Source organism: Stigmatopora argus, chromosome 13 (assembly GCF_051989625.1).
Source record: "Stigmatopora argus isolate UIUO_Sarg chromosome 13, RoL_Sarg_1.0, whole genome shotgun sequence".
NCBI lineage: Eukaryota > Metazoa > Chordata > Actinopteri > Syngnathiformes > Syngnathidae > Stigmatopora > Stigmatopora argus.
In genome coordinates this window covers 3,702,554-3,721,497 of record NC_135399.1, presented here as the reverse complement: position 1 = coordinate 3,721,497, position 18,944 = coordinate 3,702,554, and the positions used below count along the sequence as shown (strand labels likewise).

General features: G+C 39.8%; 1 protein-coding gene across 6 annotated transcripts in view; it reads right to left on the bottom strand.

Moving 5' to 3' along the window:
• LOC144086685 (inactive dipeptidyl peptidase 10-like) overlaps nt 1-18,944 on the bottom strand; it is a 59,468-nt gene that overhangs the window by 7,832 nt on the left and 32,692 nt on the right. For 5 of the 6 annotated variants that reach the window (XM_077616701.1, XM_077616704.1, XM_077616705.1 and 2 more), the window contains 10 exons: nt 18,770-18,855; nt 18,656-18,703; nt 18,053-18,174; nt 17,229-17,276; nt 13,794-13,892; nt 12,936-13,005; nt 12,609-12,803; nt 12,012-12,066; nt 8,434-8,533; nt 7,396-7,454 (listed from right to left, as the gene is read on the bottom strand). In XM_077616701.1, the coding sequence (XP_077472827.1) occupies nt 7,396-7,454; nt 8,434-8,533; nt 12,012-12,066; nt 12,609-12,803; nt 12,936-13,005; nt 13,794-13,892; nt 17,229-17,276; nt 18,053-18,174; nt 18,656-18,703; nt 18,770-18,855 (882 nt within the window). The remainder of the gene's footprint in view (nt 1-7,395; nt 7,455-8,433; nt 8,534-12,011; nt 12,067-12,608; nt 12,804-12,935; nt 13,006-13,793; nt 13,893-17,228; nt 17,277-18,052; nt 18,175-18,655; nt 18,704-18,769; nt 18,856-18,944) is intronic. The other variant, XR_013304554.1, reaches the window with a different exon arrangement.

The window sequence follows — 18,944 nt, the reverse complement described above, 5'->3', positions numbered from 1 at the left end:
CCCCTCCGATCTATGGCCTTGTTCAGACTGGCAGCCAAAATCAGATTTTTAGCCCATCAAGGTTGAAAGTGGATGGCTCTTTTGTAGTTTGAACAGTCACAAAACACAGACTTACGATTTTTTGCGAGACAGATTGAAACCAGATATGGGAGGTAGTTTCATATCTAATATGGACAACATGCTTCTCAATCTGAACAGCTCAAATCAGTTTTGACTACGTGATGGAAAACTCAGTGCAGCAAAGAGCGGCAAACAAAGTGCAAATTTGTCAAACAGAATGGAGCACGCTGAGGAGAGAGGAAGAAACGTGTTTCCTCATTGGTCAAAGTGGAGATAGTTTTACAGGTTTAAGATCGGGGGCATGTAATGTAACAAAACAATATATATGAAAATATTTCCTTGGTCAAAGTGGAGATAGTTTTACAGGTTTAAGATCGGGGGCATGTAATGTAACAAAACAATATATATGAAAATATTTCCTGAGCGATGAAAAAAAGACGATAGAGAGGAACATGGCTACAATTCCAAAAAAGGATAAAAAGTCTCGAGACTGTGGTGTTAGGGAATGATTTTGAACAGTTCCAGCATTTAATGTTACATATATGCTGCGGACATGGACCAATTACGTTCAAGACGGTGCTGAGGGTTGTGTGGTGCTGATACTGCTGAGAGTTAAATAATAAAAGAATTCTGTTTGCTCACAGTTTGTCTCATACGTATTTATAAATAAATATAAAGTAGATGAAAAAGAAAAGTTATAAAGAAATTCAGGTTGGTAAAAATGGGGGAGGGTGAAACCAGTGATTCTTTAATGATTTATTAGATGGCATTCTTGGGGACAAGCCCAGCGTTCACCTACTGCTTTTGCTCAGCAGTTCTGCACCTTACGAAGATGGCGAGATGGAGTAAATAAACAATGAAAGTGTAGGAAATTAATGTATTTGTTTGTTAGCTAGGTAAACTGCCTTATAGTGGCTAATGATTATATTAACGTTGGTTCTCTACCAACGCTGAAACGTGCCAAACACTGTATTATCTGTCGGTGTGAAAGGTGTAGTAAGGTGTTTGCCATGAACACGACGTAAATTCTTTCTGACCTTTAAGTTTTTGTTCTTTAATTCTTAGAAAGCCTTGAGAAAATGTGAATAGCAATCTACAGGAATCTATACTAAATAGTTACCAGAGCAAAAACAACTGTAGCGCATCTTTCAGCCCCAAGGACAAAGCAGCTACCCAGTGGCTCATTGCCTACACATTGCTCAACCAAGAGATCATAAAAATAACCAAAATGTCACTAGGATCTATATTTTAAAGCTGCAGTAGCCACAAAAATGATAGAATAGCATCTTTGGATTTCCTGTTTCTATTCATAATGAATTGCTTATTTTGCAGTAGAAATGGGATCAATTGCTAGAAAGCATAGCTATGAATGGTTCTAATATAGAGAATTATGCAATTCAATAATGTAAAATAAAAATAAAATAAAAAGTGTTTATTGTCATCATACTCAACTGCGTATAACGAAATTGGTGGTGCTACTCCACAAAGTACATTTTTCCAGTAAAAAAACATAAATAAGTAATATAAAAATATAAAGAGTCACATCCTGGCAAGGTAAATTCTAAAATATTGCACAATCTAAGATATTGCACATTGTTATTGCACACCCCGAAGTTATTGCACAGAAGGGATTGTGTGTCGTGCTAACGCCAGTTCAGAGTCCTCATGGCTGTGGGAAAAAAAACTGTCCTTAAGTCTATTTGTCCGTGCTTTGTGAGACCTGTAGCATCTGCCAGAGGGCAGCAGCTGGAACAGGTTGTGACCAGGGTGGAGAGCAGCCGATGATCTTCTGGGCGGTGTTGATTTCTGGGCGGTGTTGATCACTCTCTGCATGGCCTTTCTGTCTGCTGCCGTGCTTCCAGTGTACCACACTGTAATGCAGTATGCCAGGATTCTCTCCACAGTGGATTTATAGAAGGTTACCAGAAGCTTAGTGTCCAAGTTGTTCCTCCTGAGTACCCTCAGGAAATGGAGTCGTTTCTGGGCCTTCTTCACCACTGCCGTGGTGTTGGTAGACCAGGAGAGCTTGTCCATGATGTGGACCCCCAGGAATTTGAAGGACTGGACCCTGTCTACGCATACTCCATTTATTAGGAGTGGGGGCAGATATGTGCTGCGTTTGTGAAAGTCCAGGATTATTTAGATGATTTAGTTTTCGTGGTGTTTAGTGTGAGATTGTTCACCAATCACCACGAAGATAGTTTGTTGACCTCATCTCTGTAGGCAGACTCATCCCCCTGAGAAGAGTCCGACCACAGTGGTGTCATCGGCAAATTTGATGATGGAGTTAGACTGGTGGGTCGGTGTACAGTCGTATGTGTACAGAGAGTACAGAAGAGGACTCGGTACACAGCCTTGAGGGGAGCCAGTGCTCAGTGTAATGGAGGAAGAGAGGTGAGGACCAAGTCTAACAGTTTGTGGACAGTTGGTTAAGAAGTTCTTAATCCAGCAGCAGATGGAAGAGGATAGTCCAAGGTGGGAGAGTTTCTCAGCCAGAATGTCCGGTATTATAGTGTTGAAGGCTGAGCTATAGTCAATGAAAAGCATCCTCACATAGTTCCCATGGTGCTCCAGGTGGCTCAGTGCTGTGTGTAGAGCTACGGCGATGGTGTCCTCAGTGGACCTATTTGCTGTATAAGCAAACTGGTGAGGGTCAACTGAGGGAGGGATTGTATCCCTGATGTGGCGGGCGACCAACTTTTCAAAGCACTTCATGATCACAGGCATAAGTGCAACAGGCCTATAATCATTCAGGCCGTCAATGGTTGGCTTTTTAAGGACAGGGATAATGGTGGCAGATTTCAGGCAGGATGGGATGATGGATTGTTGCAGGGAACAATTGAAAATCTTTGTGAAAACCCCAGTCAGCTGGTCAGCAAAGGCTTTGAGCACATTCCCAGGTACTCCGTGAGGGCCTGCAGCAATGTTCCCTCAAATTTTTCGTTGGTCTGGGCAGAAAGACAACCTCCCTGAGCGCACTGAGTACCAGTGTGAGCGACATCATCGGTACTCGGATGATTCGCCTAAAGACGTTTCGCCGACGGACGTTTGACAGATGGGCAGGTCGCCGAATGGACGTTCTGCCGAACGGAGGTTTCGCCGAAACGGGATTCGCGCGCTCGCCCCGCCCCCGGATCGTGTGTGTACAAGTTTTTCAACCTTGGCCCGCGGGCCATATACGGCCCGTTAGGATTTTTAATCCGGCCCGCCGCCGGCGTTGTCCAAATTATAGTAAAAATCAATGATTCATTTCCCTTTGCCGCTCATCACTCTCAATTTATTAGTCTACCATCAATGGCAACCCGGGAATAAGCACTCTTGGGCGGGCATGGCAGCCCGGGAATAAGCACTCTTGGGCGGGCAGATGTAGCAGAACCGAGCCGTAAAATGACAGCAATCGGGTCAAATCCATCTTAAAACAGCATTTAATGATTAAATACAAATACTGGAGCTCTTTGGACATTAGAACCGAGCCCAGGGAGGTGAATTCCTTGGTAAAATGTCGCGATGGAGGCAAAAAAAACGTCTATATACGTCCATTCGCCAAACGGCTCAAAATGCTCTCAAATTCGGTCAAATCCAGCTGAAAACAGTGTTTAATGATTAAATACAAATACTACTATTTGTATTTAATCATTAAACTAACAAATACTAGTATTTGTATTTAATCATTAAACTAACAAATACTAGTATTTGTATTTAATCATTAAAATAACAAATACTAGTATTTGTATTTAATCATTAAACTAACAAATACTAGTATTTGTATTTAATCATTAAACTAACAAATACTAGTATTTGTATTTAATCATTAAACTAACAAATACTAGTATTTGTATTTAATCATTAAACTAACAAATACTAGTATTTGTATTTAATCATTAAACACTGTTTGAACGAACGTTCATTCGGCGACCTGTCCTTCTGTCAAACGTCCGTCGGCGAAACGTCTTTAGGCAAATCATCATCATCATTGCTCGCTATGGGCACACCAGTATCACACCTGCCACAAGCAGGTGCATGTCAATGTCCCCTCTAATTTTTCATGTAAAACATGCTGTAAAACACGAAAAACATAAGAGTGGACAGAACTACTGCCACTGGCTGCCGCTTACACGGCGCCATCATGGGGAAAGGGGTAAAAAATTTAAAAAAAACATGAGAAAAAAAATTACTGCGCGCCATATGATTGCTGCTGCGCAGAGAGGACGAGAGTAGTGCGCAATTGCGCACGCGCGCAGCTTAGAGGGAACATTGGCCTGCAGCCGTCCTGGTGTTCACAGTCTGCAGTACCTGTCTCACTTCATGTTCCTGAAGCTTCAGTGTACTGCTGCAGGGTGGTGGTGGATGTGTTGAGACTGAGTCTGATTTTTCAGTCTCAAAGTGGGCAAAGAAACGGTTCAGTTACTCTGCTAGTGAGGCATCTGCATTAACAGACACAATATTGTAATTGTAATTGGTAATGTGTCGTATTCCCTGCCATATCTTTGGGTTATTTTCTGTGAAATGCTCATCAATTTTCCTTGTATATGCTGCCTCTGCCTTTTTAATGCCTCTCTTCAGGTCTGCTCTGGCAGCGCTGTATTGTACCTTGTCCCCTGACCTGAAGGCAGTGTTACGGCATTTGATGAGGGCCTGTGTCTAACTGGTCATCCAGGGTTTTTGGTTAGGAAAAACCTGTATACGTTTATTAACAGTGACAGTGTCCGTGCAGATTTTGATGTAGGAAAGTACAGTGTCCGTGTAGTCCTGGAGGTTGTGGTGTTCAAAAAGTTCCCAAATGGTGTGGGAAAAACTCCTGCAGCTGAGAAAGGGCGTCCTCACGCCATGTTTTTATTATCTTTATTTGTGGCCTTGTTAGCCTCCGGAGTGGGGTGTAGGGAGGGACAGGCAGAGATGATCGGATCCAGCAAGGTGAGGGTGGGGTGTGGCTCTATAAGCATGTTTGATGTTAGAATAAACATGGTCTAGAGCAGGGGTCCCCAAACTTTTTCCTGTGAGGGCCACATAACCTTTCCCTTCTCTGATGGGGGGCCGGTGTCAGTTTGTAACAGAAAAAGTGTGACGATCGTAGGGGAGCTTAAAAAAATTATTGTTTTCCAGAAATCCACACACATAACCAAATAACCCTTTCCAGGTTCTTTACAGAAAAAAAGTCAGGAAACAAATAATAACACTATTAATGAAATAAATAATAACTAAATAACCCTCTCTGAGTTCTTCACAGAAAAAAACAGGAAATAAATAACACTATTTATGAAATAAATGATAACTAAATAACTCTCTCTGGGTTCTTCATAGAAAAAAAGCCATGGAACATTAACTTTCTGTTGTGCCATGCACAATCTTAACAGATAAAAGTTCAGCTCAGTTGTCAGAGCAGAATCTCTCTTACGTCAACACTTTGCAGCACAGTGCTTGCTGGTGAATTAGGCAGTGGACTCGTAGCGGGGCGGTGAGACCCCTTTTTTCAAACTCCCCGTTCATGCGTCCCATTGGACCGCGAGTTTCGCCCACCATGTTAGGAGCCCCGTCAGTCGTGATGCTAGCTAGCTTTGACCAGTCCAGGTCCAACTTCTCCATGGTTTGGCACACTTTGTCAAAAATATCCTCTCCCGTTGTAGTCCCTTTGAGACTTTGGAGGGCTGCCAGATCCTCGCATATCTCAAAGTTTGCGCTAACTCCACGAATAAAAATGAGCAGTTGCGCTGTCTTGCACGTCCGTGCTTTCATCCAGTGCTAATGAAAAAAAGTCAAATTATTTTGTCTTCTGCTGCAGCTGGGCATATACATTACTCCCGATTTCTTCAACGCGTCTGGTGATTGTACTCGCCGACAGATTTACGGCATTAAATGCATCTTTCTTCTCGGGACACACCTCCTCCGCGACAGCATCCATACATTTCTTAACAAACTCTCCGTCAGTGAAAGGCTTACCGCTGCTTGCTATCAGTTTAGCAACTCGAAAGCTGGCCCGAACGGATGCCTGGTTCAGCTGAGCTTGGCGTACAAATGTATTCTGCTGAGATAGTAGTTCACTTTTTCGCTTTGAGTTTGTCTGCTCGTATTTGGCCTTGCAAGCTATTGTACTTGTCTTTGTGACGGGATTCATAGTGTCGGCGAAGATTGTATTCTTTGAATACCGCCACCGTCTCTTGACAGATGAGACAAACAGCCTTTTCTTTGCATTGAACAAAAAATAATCGTTTGTCCACTCCAGGTTAAATACCCTGCATTCTGAATCAATTTTTCTCTTACCTAACTTTTTCGCCATTATTCCGTTCTCTTTTTGACAGGGCGGGGCCTAAGATTTTTGGGGGGGAATTCTGGATTTTTTTTTCCAAATAGGAAATAAATCCGATAGCATCTCTGGTATTGTTCAGAGGGCCGGGCCAAATGTGCTGACGGGCCGTATCCGGCCCGCGGGCCGTAGTTTGGTGACCCCTGGTCTAGAGTTTTATCTCCTCTGTTGTGACACATCACGTACTGGATAAACTTCGGCAGAACAGTCTTTAAACATGCTTTGTTGAAGTCACCGGCGACAATAAAGACTCCATCGGGGTAGTCAAGCTGCTGTTTGTTTACAGCCGCTAGCAGGAGGCTAAGTGCCGTCGGGGATTTGCGGGTGTAGCCACGTTTCCGTGATGAGAATAACGTTGCAGTTCTTGACAAAGCTGTTGGTAGCAAGCTGAAGTTTCAAATCGTCCATTTTGTGGGTGATGGATCTGGCGTTGGTCAAGAAGATACTCGGAAGCGGTGCTCTGTGCGGTTGTTTCCTTAGCTTAGCAGCTAGGCCCGCCCGGCATCCGCGCTTTTGCTTTCTTTCCCTTCGCCGCCACTGTCGTACTCTGAGTGGGCTGACTATCCACGGAGATCCCAGTGGTCTCGAGATGTCCTTGGGGATATTGTAGGTTCGTTGGTAATTTGTTGTGATGGATATATCGCATCTCCTCTCCAACTGTAGAAAAAGTTTGCCTCGCAGATGTTCGTAAATAACAATAAGATTGAGAAAACAAAACACTAAACTCGAGAGCAAAGAGCCGCTGCACCTGTGCGCGCCGCCATCTACAAGTTATGTAAAGTGATGTAAAGCTCAAAGGGTTACATTCTGTTGACAAATTAACCATAGAATACCGATAAATGTGTTAAATGTCCCCCCATGTCCTCTTGTCTTTATTTCTCTCCATAGTCTTTGGAAAGTTTCTGGTCTCATTTCCAAACAGGAGAGAGCAATTTACCGGTATGAATAAATTTGTATTTTGCTTTAGGGAATTTGACAATGCTGGAATGAATAATAGCAATTAATTTCCAAGAAAAACTGCCCCACAATACAACCTGGTACTTGCAATCCTCTTTAGGTGGATATCCAAAATATTTCTCAGTGAGAGCAGACCCTGTAAAAAGAAAAACTTCTATCAATAATGCAACTTGACCAAGAGTCATTGTTTGTGCTGCTTACGGCTAGTGTTAAAAAAAAAAAACAATAAGGCCGTGGTTCACATTTTTTCTATAACTGGGTGATTCTACCTGTATGCAAACAATGACATATTTGACTTCATATTAGTTTGATTTATTTATTTTTTAGGTTAAATATTAAGTACAGTAATCCCTCGAATATTGCGACTTCAACTTTCGCGGGTTCACTACATCGCAGATTTTTTTCTGGAGGGAAAAAAAATAACTTTTTTTAAGTTCATAAAAATGTGAAAATCCATGCTCAAACTCGCTTGCTAGTAGGAAAATGGTGCAAGACAGAGAACTCAGCAATGACGATTTTTTTTAAGTTCATAAAAATGTGAAAATCCACGCTGAAACTCACAAGTGGAAGCCACACCCCTGTCTTCCGCTTGCTACCTGGAAAAAAGGTAGTCATAATCGGGGTGATCCTACTTTGTAGTTTTTCGTTTATCGCGGCCATGTCTGGTCTACATTAACCGCAATATTCAAGGGATTACGGTACCGTATTTTCTGGAGTCGCACTTTTTTCATAGTTTCGCTGGGCCTGCACCTTGTTTTTTTTCCTCTCTGACCACCAACAGCCTGTTAATGTTGTTTTTTTAGGCTGTAGTTAACTGAAAACCTATCCTCCCAAAAATACAACTTATAGTCCGGTGCGAACTGCAAATTTTGTTTCCCTTTTCATTGTGAATTCTTTGGCTGGTCTGACTTATACTCACTGACTCACAGGTTCAGCATATAGTTAAAAAACAAAAACAAAAAAAAGCATATATAGCTTAAAACATATTTGTTGACCATCAACAAAACCCAACAATACAAAATTCATGAAGTGAGAAGATTTACAAAGCATTGCAAAGCAAAGAATTTTTTTATTTACGTTGAAATTTTTTTTGTTAATATGTGACTCCATCTTACCATGTAGTCTCCAGTTTGCAATGGGAGCAACTGCTATGCTACATCTGAAAGTTGAGCTGTATGAGAGTAATAAGATTGATGCAAGAAAGCCCCCGTATGCCTAGAAAAAAATACATTATTAAAGAACATGTTAATGCACACCCGTTCATACATCAGAAAAAAAATAACTGCATCAATAGTGGACCTCAGCTAATGGGGAGTGAGAACCGAGACCTAAGGCATATACTAATGGATTACATGATGATAATAATAGGTTCTTATCCCCAAAAAAGTGTATTGAAAAAGAAGAAAAGACAAAGTCATATTTTTAATACACACTAAACTAATTGTATACAGACAGTAAATTACCAGAAATGTTCTTAGTAACAATTTAATAATATTGTGCATATTCCACCAATCGCCATTATGGGCTAAGTGACAACTTACTTATATATTTGTGTTGCACCAATACCGATACTAATATTGCAAGGGGCCGCAACACGGCCCTAAAATTCATTTTCAGTACATCTCTAGTGAGTACTAATTTGAGGAAAAAGTTAATGTCGTCCTATTCTCACTGTACGAAATTCTGTTGCATTCTGGCGAGTTTTCTATTATGTCTGACATCATCAACTACTGTATTTCAAAAGTCACATCACTTTATGAATAAACTGGTGGTTTCTTGTACAAGATCAAATCTAATGCTAGTCTTAGGTTTCAGAACTAATTTTTACAGAGTGATTTCAATTTATTCTTATTTTGCTCAGAAGAGTGATTTTTTTTCCATCTGCTCGGTCTGAAAAAACTATATACCGTATTTTTACGACTATAAGGCGCACATAAAAGGTAGGTTTATAAACAGTGATTTTCAGATTGTTTATTTTCTCTACTGTGTTTCCTAAAGTAAAAAGAAATAAAGAAAGAAAAAGGATCAGTACATCTAATAAGGTTTTAAAACGACAAATTATAGTTTAACTGTCCATTCTCAGGTACTGGAGGCATGTGTGGTGGCTGTGTTCAAACCACACCCCTCCCCTGTGCCAGCTGTCAATCTAAAGTACACAGCGTGAATGCTACAGTAATACCTTGAGATACGCGCTTAATGCATTCCAGGGCCGAGCTCGTTTGTCAATTTACTCGTATCTCAAATCAAATTTTCCCATGTAAAATAACTAAATACAAATTAATCAGTTTCAACTCTGAAAAAACACCTAAAATAAGATATTACAATGGAAAAACATTTTTAATTGTTCTATATCACCACCTTCGCTCACAAAGTAACAAATACCTATCTAGTGGTTATGATCTGCAATAAAATGTGACATTATTGCATACCTGTCAACCTCAGCCAATTGCTTCCATTATTAATGATTGCAATTCCCCTTATTAAGCGATAAAAAAAACGTACAAATGCAACGTGGCACATATTTACTCACATAGGGCGCACTTGAAAGTCTAAAGTTTTCTTCAAAGTGGACAGGATCCCTAATAAGTATGCACTAAATTCAAGATTCTGCAGATGTCGCTGTATGACGTTGACAGCTTGACTGTCTGGGTACATTGCTTGCTGATGCGCTACATTTATATATAGTGAAAAGGCGGCCAGGTGAAAGGGGAATGCGCCTGCATATATCATGCTTAAACATGACAAAATTAGCAGTCAACAATTACGTTTTCGTCTGATACCAGCGACCGAGACGATTCAGATTAGAGCCGAAATTGGTAAAATGAGATCGGTTTTACAAAAAATGTACTTATAAAAAATGCCATACAAAATTTAGTATGCTGCATACACAATTTCATCTCATCTCATTTTCTGAACCGCTTTATCCTCACTAGGGTCACGGGGTGTGCTGGAGCCCATCCCATCTGACTTTGGGCCAAAGTGGGGGACACACTGAATTGGTGGCCAGCCAATCGCAGGACACAAGGAAACAAACAACCATTCACGCTCACACTCATACTTAAGGGCAATTTAGAGTGTCCTATCAGCCTACCATGCATGTCTTTGGAATGTGGGAGGAAACCAGAGTACCTGGAGAAAACCCACGCGGGAAAACATGCAAACTCCACACAGGTGGACTGGATTTGAACCCAGGTTCCCACTGTGAGGCTGACGCGCTAACCACTCAGCCGCCGGGCCGCCCGCGTACAAAATTTAAAATGATAAATAACGTATAAATGGAAAAAACATATACGTTGACAGGTATGTTATTGTGTGGAGTTCTTACCGTTGAGACAGACAGTACCAGCTAACGGCAAAGGACAGAGACTTAACACGTTCGGTTCGCTACACTTTTGTGACACTACGTAACATAACAAAGTTTAAATTTAACTTAAATGAACTTTGCTCACTATTCAACACTTAAAAATTTATGTAACCTTGTTCTGCTATAAACGAGACAAAGGGGTTAATGTATTCCGCTGTGACTTTTGAGTTGGAACTAGCTGCTTCCCCATGCCTCACAATCGAGTGTATCCCCAGTTCGTTTTTTAAAGTTATCGAACCAGACACGACTCGCTTTAAAGGTTTCGGCTGGCGTCAAAGTATCTCCTTTCCCAGCTGCTTCCTTTACTTTCAAGTCCTCACAGATTCCGCTAACTGTTTCTCGTTTATCCATATTAAAAGAAGCCCTTCCCTCTCGTCATGAATATCACTGCGCAGCTTGAAAAGGACCACCGGGCGGCCGCATCATATGCTCGTATGTCAAATTTGTCTCGTATCTCAGGGCAAAAATGTGCTCAAAATTTTCCTCGTATCTCAAATTTCTCGTATGTTGGGACACTCGTATGTCAAGGTATTACTGTCATTTCTCATGTACAACTATCCAACCGTATATGTTTGAACCATTTGAGCCACAATCCAATTCTGAACCAGAAGACACCGACCCATATGAGAATCGATCTTAGGCTGCAATGGATGCTATTCTATCCATCTTGTTTATATGATCAATACAATTATATGATCAATACACAGTCAAGTATAGCATAATACTATCAATATTGCACACACATATTGGACAATATTGTGAATTTATATGGAAGTTAGTTCAAGCGATCATAATATTGATCCTGAATTTGTATAAATGTGTTATGTGTCAGCCTTTTTATTTTCCAAATTTGCATTCTGAGTGTACTGTATAAACTGAATGAAATCAACAAATTGGGTACGTCAGTATATTAAGCTCTGCTGCTGCTGATCAGGTGATAGGACATCTTAGGAGGATCTAGCTAAGGAAGATGATCACCTCCAGACTACTGAGGGACTGTTCGGATCAGATGGAAGAGTGATTCTTCATCTTTAACCTCAGTCTCAGTCTGCAGAAGGTCCCCACGTTGTGGACTCCGTGTGTGGCTCCCGTTTTTTTACCTAGGTCTACAATGTCTTCTGTGTCTGTGCTTGCTACTGTCTTGCTACTGCAACCAAGGAAATTTCCCGAATACGGTATGAAATAAAGTTCTAATCTAATATTAACGTGCACAATCATCTATTTGCATTAATTGATTGGGTGGATATGCAGTAAAGATAATGAATGAATGAATCAATGCCAAACTACAGAGTCAGGGGACCACTATACACAGAACAATGTATGGTTTACCTTTCCATACACTGCAACTTTATCCCCATCGATATACGGGAGGTTGATGAGATGTCTGGGGAATTAGCAGAAAAGTAAAATACACTTGATTTGTAACTTTTAGATTTTAAGACATTAAAATCTGAAGAATTTTCACTTAAAGTTATTTTTTTAAAACTTTTAGATACTCAGCAATCAGTATCTACAAACAGTTTTCAAAACAAAGTGGTTTACTTGGAATACTTACAGTATTGACTCTGCGCGATACTATTGCAGCCTGCCAGTATAAATACAACTCTCCTCATGTTTTTTATCAGTACATCAACCTTGTAATCTCTTCCTCTGGCTTTTTTTGTCTGTCTAGTAGCTCTTACGGGTATCGTACTTACTAATCTGCGAGGCCATGACAATTGATTTTTTCACTAGTTTGTTTCGCTCATTTTACTCATTTGTTACCTTCTCACCTCAAAGAATTCTTAACTGTGCAGCGTACTCATTAAATCTAATAACTTCACAAGATTAGTTATAAATAAATTATTTCTTTACATTAGTATTATAAGCAAACCTATATAATTCTAATTTTCTGAAATATTAAAAAAGATTTTAAAAAACTCTTACTCTATAAATGCGACTTGATCAGCAACATCAACAGTGCCCAATTGCTGGTGGAGCCCATGCAGGAAGCTCTGGCCCTGGAAGCTGCTTCCTCGACCGTCCAGTCGAGCCACGATGACGTTCTCTGAACTGACCAGCACTGAATCCCAACCAAGGCTGAAGTGATCACTCACAATCTCATCACCAGGGGTGCTGCCGCTTTTAAAAAAAATATTCATTTTTTGTTATTTTTTTACACATGGTTTATTTGAGGAATATTTTATAAACAAAACGATGTGTAAACATGTAGAATGAAAATATATGTCTAAATATGTACAATTAAAGACTCACAGAACAAGGAGTACTGGATATTTATATGTTTCATCAAAATCGTTTGGAAAAATTAATTCCATACAACGAGCTGCAAAACAAGAATACAGAAAAATGATACAGTATAAGTTTAAATGTAATTACTTCCCAAATACTGGTTAAAATTGGTAAACGTTCTGGTTAACCCTAAACCTTTTTAAATTGACAGTCAATTTCGAACCTTGGTCAATACAGCAAATAGACAAAGTTATTGTTACATTGGAAGCCCAACAAGTCAGAAGGTGATCCAAGATCTGATCTGACGCGATCATGCCACATGTACTCATGCAATCTATGAGTAATATTCAAGCTATATATTGTTATTACTATTAAATATCAGATATGATTTAAGTGTGGTTAAAATATAAATCAACTTTATAACTGTTAAGTGCATTATCTAATAGAGTAAACACACTAATTTTTAAAAAAGTTTGTCAGGGCAGTCTTTTCCTCATCTAATTTTCTGAACCGCTTCAGTCTTTTCCTCCATTTACAATTTTTTGGGGGGAGATTTCAAGTCTTTCATAAACTTGACACACAACGTGATACAGTGACTGTTTACTGTATATGTGCATCTTTACATTTAGGATGTGTTAAGTTTGAAAGTGAAATGAATAATACCGTTATAATAATAATATTTATGATGCATTGTATTTATATAGAACTTTTCAAGCTACCCAAAGAATCCATGAATGGAGAGAAGCTACATCTGCAGACTAACAGAAGCGAAGCAAGTTGTCAGATTGTATTTATTTATTTATTTATTTTATTTTTGATAATATAATGGTGGTAAGGAAATTTCACAACTTTAAACACAGGGCATAAATTGCATTGTCATACCAATATTGTTGATTTGAACAGTTCTTTTTTCCCGTTTTGGTATTTTTCGGTTGATCAGCGCCTGCTGTAATACTCTGTTTCTCTCCAGAGTTACATAGTCTGTTGATGACAATGACAGTAATAAATTAGACAGACTAAAAAACAAGGAAATAATCATGCAAATAAAAACATTTGATGAAAACTACACTCTAAGAATAGAGTTTCTAGGAAAAAGATGATGTTTTTCTCTGGCCATTGTGTATTGCCAAATGGCTAAAAGAAAATTTCTTTCATTTTCAACACCGCTCATAGAGACAGTCAGCTATCCACGCTCACAATCACATCGCCACAAAGTGGGAATCAATCCCACGCTGCCTGCACCTAAGTGAGGCAAAAGAACCTCTGTGCCATTGGATCTGAAAGTAGATACATGTTAAGCTTATATGGCTTAAAGTAGATATATTCCCCACAATTTAAAACGATTTAAGAAAATAAAGGAACATCCTGAAGAGCAGTCATCCATGCCAAAGCAAGTAAGTAGCATGGTAAAGAACACCATTGGCTGATTCCCCTGAAGCAGTTATGGAAGGGCATTCCTCTTTCAGTAGCATCCTCCTCCTCTCTCTCTCTACAACATTTATTTATGCCAACTGTTCACCTTCCGAAAGGTAAAACTTCTTAATTTTTTATTGTTTCTTATGTTTTGACTGTATTAACTCTTGGTCCCCAGCTCTCTTCCTCCATTACAATGAGCACTGGCTCCCCTCAAGGCTGTGCACCGAGACCTCTTCTGTACTCCCTGTACACATATGACTGTACACCGACCCACCAGTCTAACTCCATCATCAAATTTTCCGATGACACCACTGTGGTCGGACTCATCTCAGGGGGGATGAGTCTGCTTACAGAGATGAGGTCAACAAACTGTCTTCGTGGTGTTTGGTGAACAATCTCACACTAAACACCACGAAAACTAAAGAAAGAATCCTGGACTTTCGTAAACGCAGCATAGATCTGGCCCCACTCGTCATAAATGGAGTATGCGTAGACAGGGTACAGTCCTTCAAATTCTTGGCCATGCAGAGAGTGATCACACTGCCCAGAAGATCATCGGCTGCTCTCTGCCCTCACTGGATGACATTGCCAGTCCTCGCTACCTCAGCAGAGCCAGGAACATTGTCAGGGACCAATACCACCCAGGTCATAACCTGTTCCAGCTGCTGCCCTCTGGCAGACGCTACTGGTCTCACAAAGCACGGACAAATAGGGACAAGGACAGTTTTTTCCCACAGCCATTAGGACTCTGAACTTGCGTTAGTACGACACACAATCCCTTCTGTGCAATAACTTCGGGGTGTGCAATAACAATGTGCAATATCTTAGATTGTGCAATATTTTAGAATTTACCTAGCCGGGATGTGAATTTTAATACTTTTATATTACCATTTATGTTTTTTTACTGCAAAAACGCACTTTGTGGAGTAGCACCACCAATTTCGTTAAACGCAGCTGTGTATGATGACAATTAATTTGATTTGAAAATCTCAAAATTAGCCTACAATTAGGACCAACGAGGCAGTTCCCCTCCCTGTGTATTGTGACTAGTTAGTGTACCAAGGTGTTTGGTGTGATTGAGGACAATTTGGCATTGTCACTCTGATACATACAGAACTCTCTGAGGATCTGAAGAAAAATAATTGTCACTCTACATAAAACACCCCGAAATTGAGCTTCAGCACTGGCTGAATGTATGTAAATTGGTGTGTGTGGCTGTCGTCCCAGGAAAAAGCCTCTTCTAAGAACGTTCCACCTGTAAGACTTCGTAAGCTTTGCTGAAGACAAACATAGTAAGGAAATAGAATATTCGAACCGTGTCCTATGGTTTGACGGAACCAAGATTAACCAATATTTGGTTCAGATGGCATCAAGCATGGCTGAAGGCAACCAGGTGAAGAGTAAGAAGACAAGTGTGTCTTGCCCAAACATGGTGGTGAGTGTCATAGTTTGGGGTTGTATGAGTGCTGCTGGCACTGGAGAACTACAGTTCATTTAGGGAACAATGAATGCCGACATGCACTGTGGCATAATGAAGCAGAGCATGTGAGAATAATTACTATATTTGATATATTACACGTTGTATAACCTACTTCAAAATTTATGTGCGCCAAGTATGGACATACCCAATGCACGGTTGAAGAAGCCGTGGAAGAAATCGACGTAAGCAGACAGATCCAGGAGACACTTTATGACATGGACGTAGCTGGATTGCTGAAATATCTCCTAATCTGACAGGGACTGGTCAACTGGCTCACAACTTGTAACTCAGAAACTTTTTATCAAACAATAACTGGTCAACTGTAACTGAAGGTGTGGAGTTAGTATGCTCATTAAAATGTGAAAAGGAGAACGGTCAGAGTTCTCAGCACGGAGCATGGAGACGCAGACCGCACGGTCTGACACCTCTCCCTTTGCAAAGGCTAAAAAAGAAAGCACATTTGTCATCTTTGCACTTTCACAGGTCAACAGTCTTATCCGGGAAGAGGTGCAAAAGTTCTACCTCAGTAAGTATAATCCCCTGCCTCTATAAACTGGGCCGTGGAGAAATATTCCAACATGATAACAACGCCAGAAACACCTACAAGACAACAACTGCCTTTCAAAAGATGCCAAGGGTGAAGGTGATGAACTGGCTAAGTATGTCCCCACTCCTAAACCCTGTTGGGCATCTGTGGGGCATCCTCAAATTGAAGGTAGGGGAGCGCAGGGTCTCAACATTCACCAACTCCGTGATGTCATAATGGAAGAGGATTCCAGTGGCGACCCGTGAAGCCCCGGATGAATTCCATCCCTAAGAGGGTTAAGGCAGTCCAGGAAAATAGTGGTGGCCACACAAAATATTGACATTTTGGTCCCAATTTTGAGATTTTCACTTGGAATATAGTCACTTATTTTGTCACCATTTCAAGATACAACAAATTTCCATTATTATCCAAGCTATAGGCGGCCTGGTGTTCAAGTAGTTAGTGCATTGACCTCACAGTTCTGAGGTCAATGGTTCGATCCCAGGTCGGTCCTCACTGTGTGGAGTTTGCATGTTCTCCCCGGACTTGCGTGTGCTCCGATTTCATCCCATATCCCAAAAACATGCATGGCAAGCTGGTTGAACACTACAAATTACCCCTAGGTACGAGTGTGAGCATGAATGTTTGTCTGTCTCCTTGTGCCCTGCTATTCACTGGCCACCGATTCAGCATCAAACGACCCTTATGAAGATAAGGGGTTCGGAATAAGAATGAATGATTCCAAGCTCTACAGTGACTACTTTAAATTCAATCAAAGTGTCATTTCTGCAGTTTTGTCCCATGAAAAGACATAATCAAAATAGTGCAGAAATGAAAAGGGTTTACCCACTTTGGTGAGATACTGTAGTTTCCCTTTTCCTACTGGTCTTCTTACCTTTCATTTCATCTAACCGGTGCAAAGTTATTTGGGGGATTCCAGGCCCTGAGGAAATAATAGAATATTGGCAACCGTAATACTTATAAATAATAATAATGATAATAATAATAATAATAATAATAATAATAATAATAACAATAACAATAATAATAATAATAACAATAATAATAATAAGAAGAATATAAACCAGAGTCATATCCATTAAGCCATATTTTAAAAACCCAGATTTATTCCCTTTTAGCAGGACTGTAAAAAATGTTTTTAAAAATCTGCCAATGGTATTTGCCCTTTACTCTGTTTATTCGAAGAGTATAACAAAAAAAACTATTAAGATAAGAATAGTGAAATATGAAGCAACATATAGAAGGTGTGAATGCAGTCAAATTGCTGTTAGCAGTCATTTACTCCTTAAGGACCTTATAGTGTATTGTATTAGCGGTAGGATGTGAGTAGGACTTTTGGTGTGTATCAAATGCTGACAATACGAGTGATAAGGAAATATTTTACAGACCTATTGAATAAGCTTTCCTTAACTTTTCAAGTCTATAAATGTTCAGTTATTGTAAATTGTTATTTTTGTTCAGTTTATGAATAACAATGCATTTTTTAATGATATTTGTAGATACAAGGTGAAATAAAAGTTTGAGCTAATGAGAAATTAACTTTTAGTGTACTTAAAAGATGGTGATAACAGTTGTAGTTGAATAGTCATGATGTGTATATTTGCAATACGTATAGGACTGGGATGACACCTTTGCGACATATGCTAAAAATCAAAGATTGAAAACTGAGATAACAATTGGGCAAACCTGATACCATACCTCTACATTGGAGAAGAACATACTGATAGTTGGTGCTGAGGACAGCATCGTAGAAAGTGTATTGTGATTTGAAGAGGGAGCAGGTGAGGCACTGTTTATGAAACGGCTGCACTGCAAAGACCCTTATTGAGAAGAATGATATCTTTGTGAATACATGAGGTCGTACATTGTAATGGCCAAATAACACAATTAAAATAAATATCCAGCAAAAACACGTGAGCCATGGAAGACACTGGCAGATAGTGTTATTTGTCTTGTTTCTAAGCTGCATTATAAAGTTTAGAGGTAATTTAATTTGACCTCTTGGGCTTTGGCATTATGTGACAATATTTTTGTAAACCTAATTCTCTGACAGAGGGAAATGACAAAATTCCCTTTTATTTCATGATATAAACAATACATTTCCAATGCCCAACTTGTATTTCTGCGAGTTTTCAACTTTAGACTCTTTGATTCCTCAATAAGGTTTAGCATTTTTGCAGTTTTGTGGGGATAATGCCTTTAGGTTTTTTTTTCAACAATTGATTTCCTATTTTTACTTTTGCAAGTCCCAGCTAGTATATTAACATGAACCTCTACAGAAAAGCACACATGCCTATATACCTGTATAACTGTTGTTGTGTTGTTCCAGTCTCCTTACTTAGGAAGTAACTGAAAAATAAAGGTTGGAATGTCTTAAGTATTTTACTTTATCACACTATTTGCAATTCGACTTACATGAATTTATTTCTCTCATCATAACCCAGAATTTGAGAGACTTCCCAACTTCCTGAGGTCAAGGGGATAAGTTTCACATCTTCTCCCTTAGATGAGGAAAAGAAAAAGCATATCATGGCAAATCAGTATAGTATTTATTTTAATTAAGTATTTTCATTGTCAATATGTTCAATAG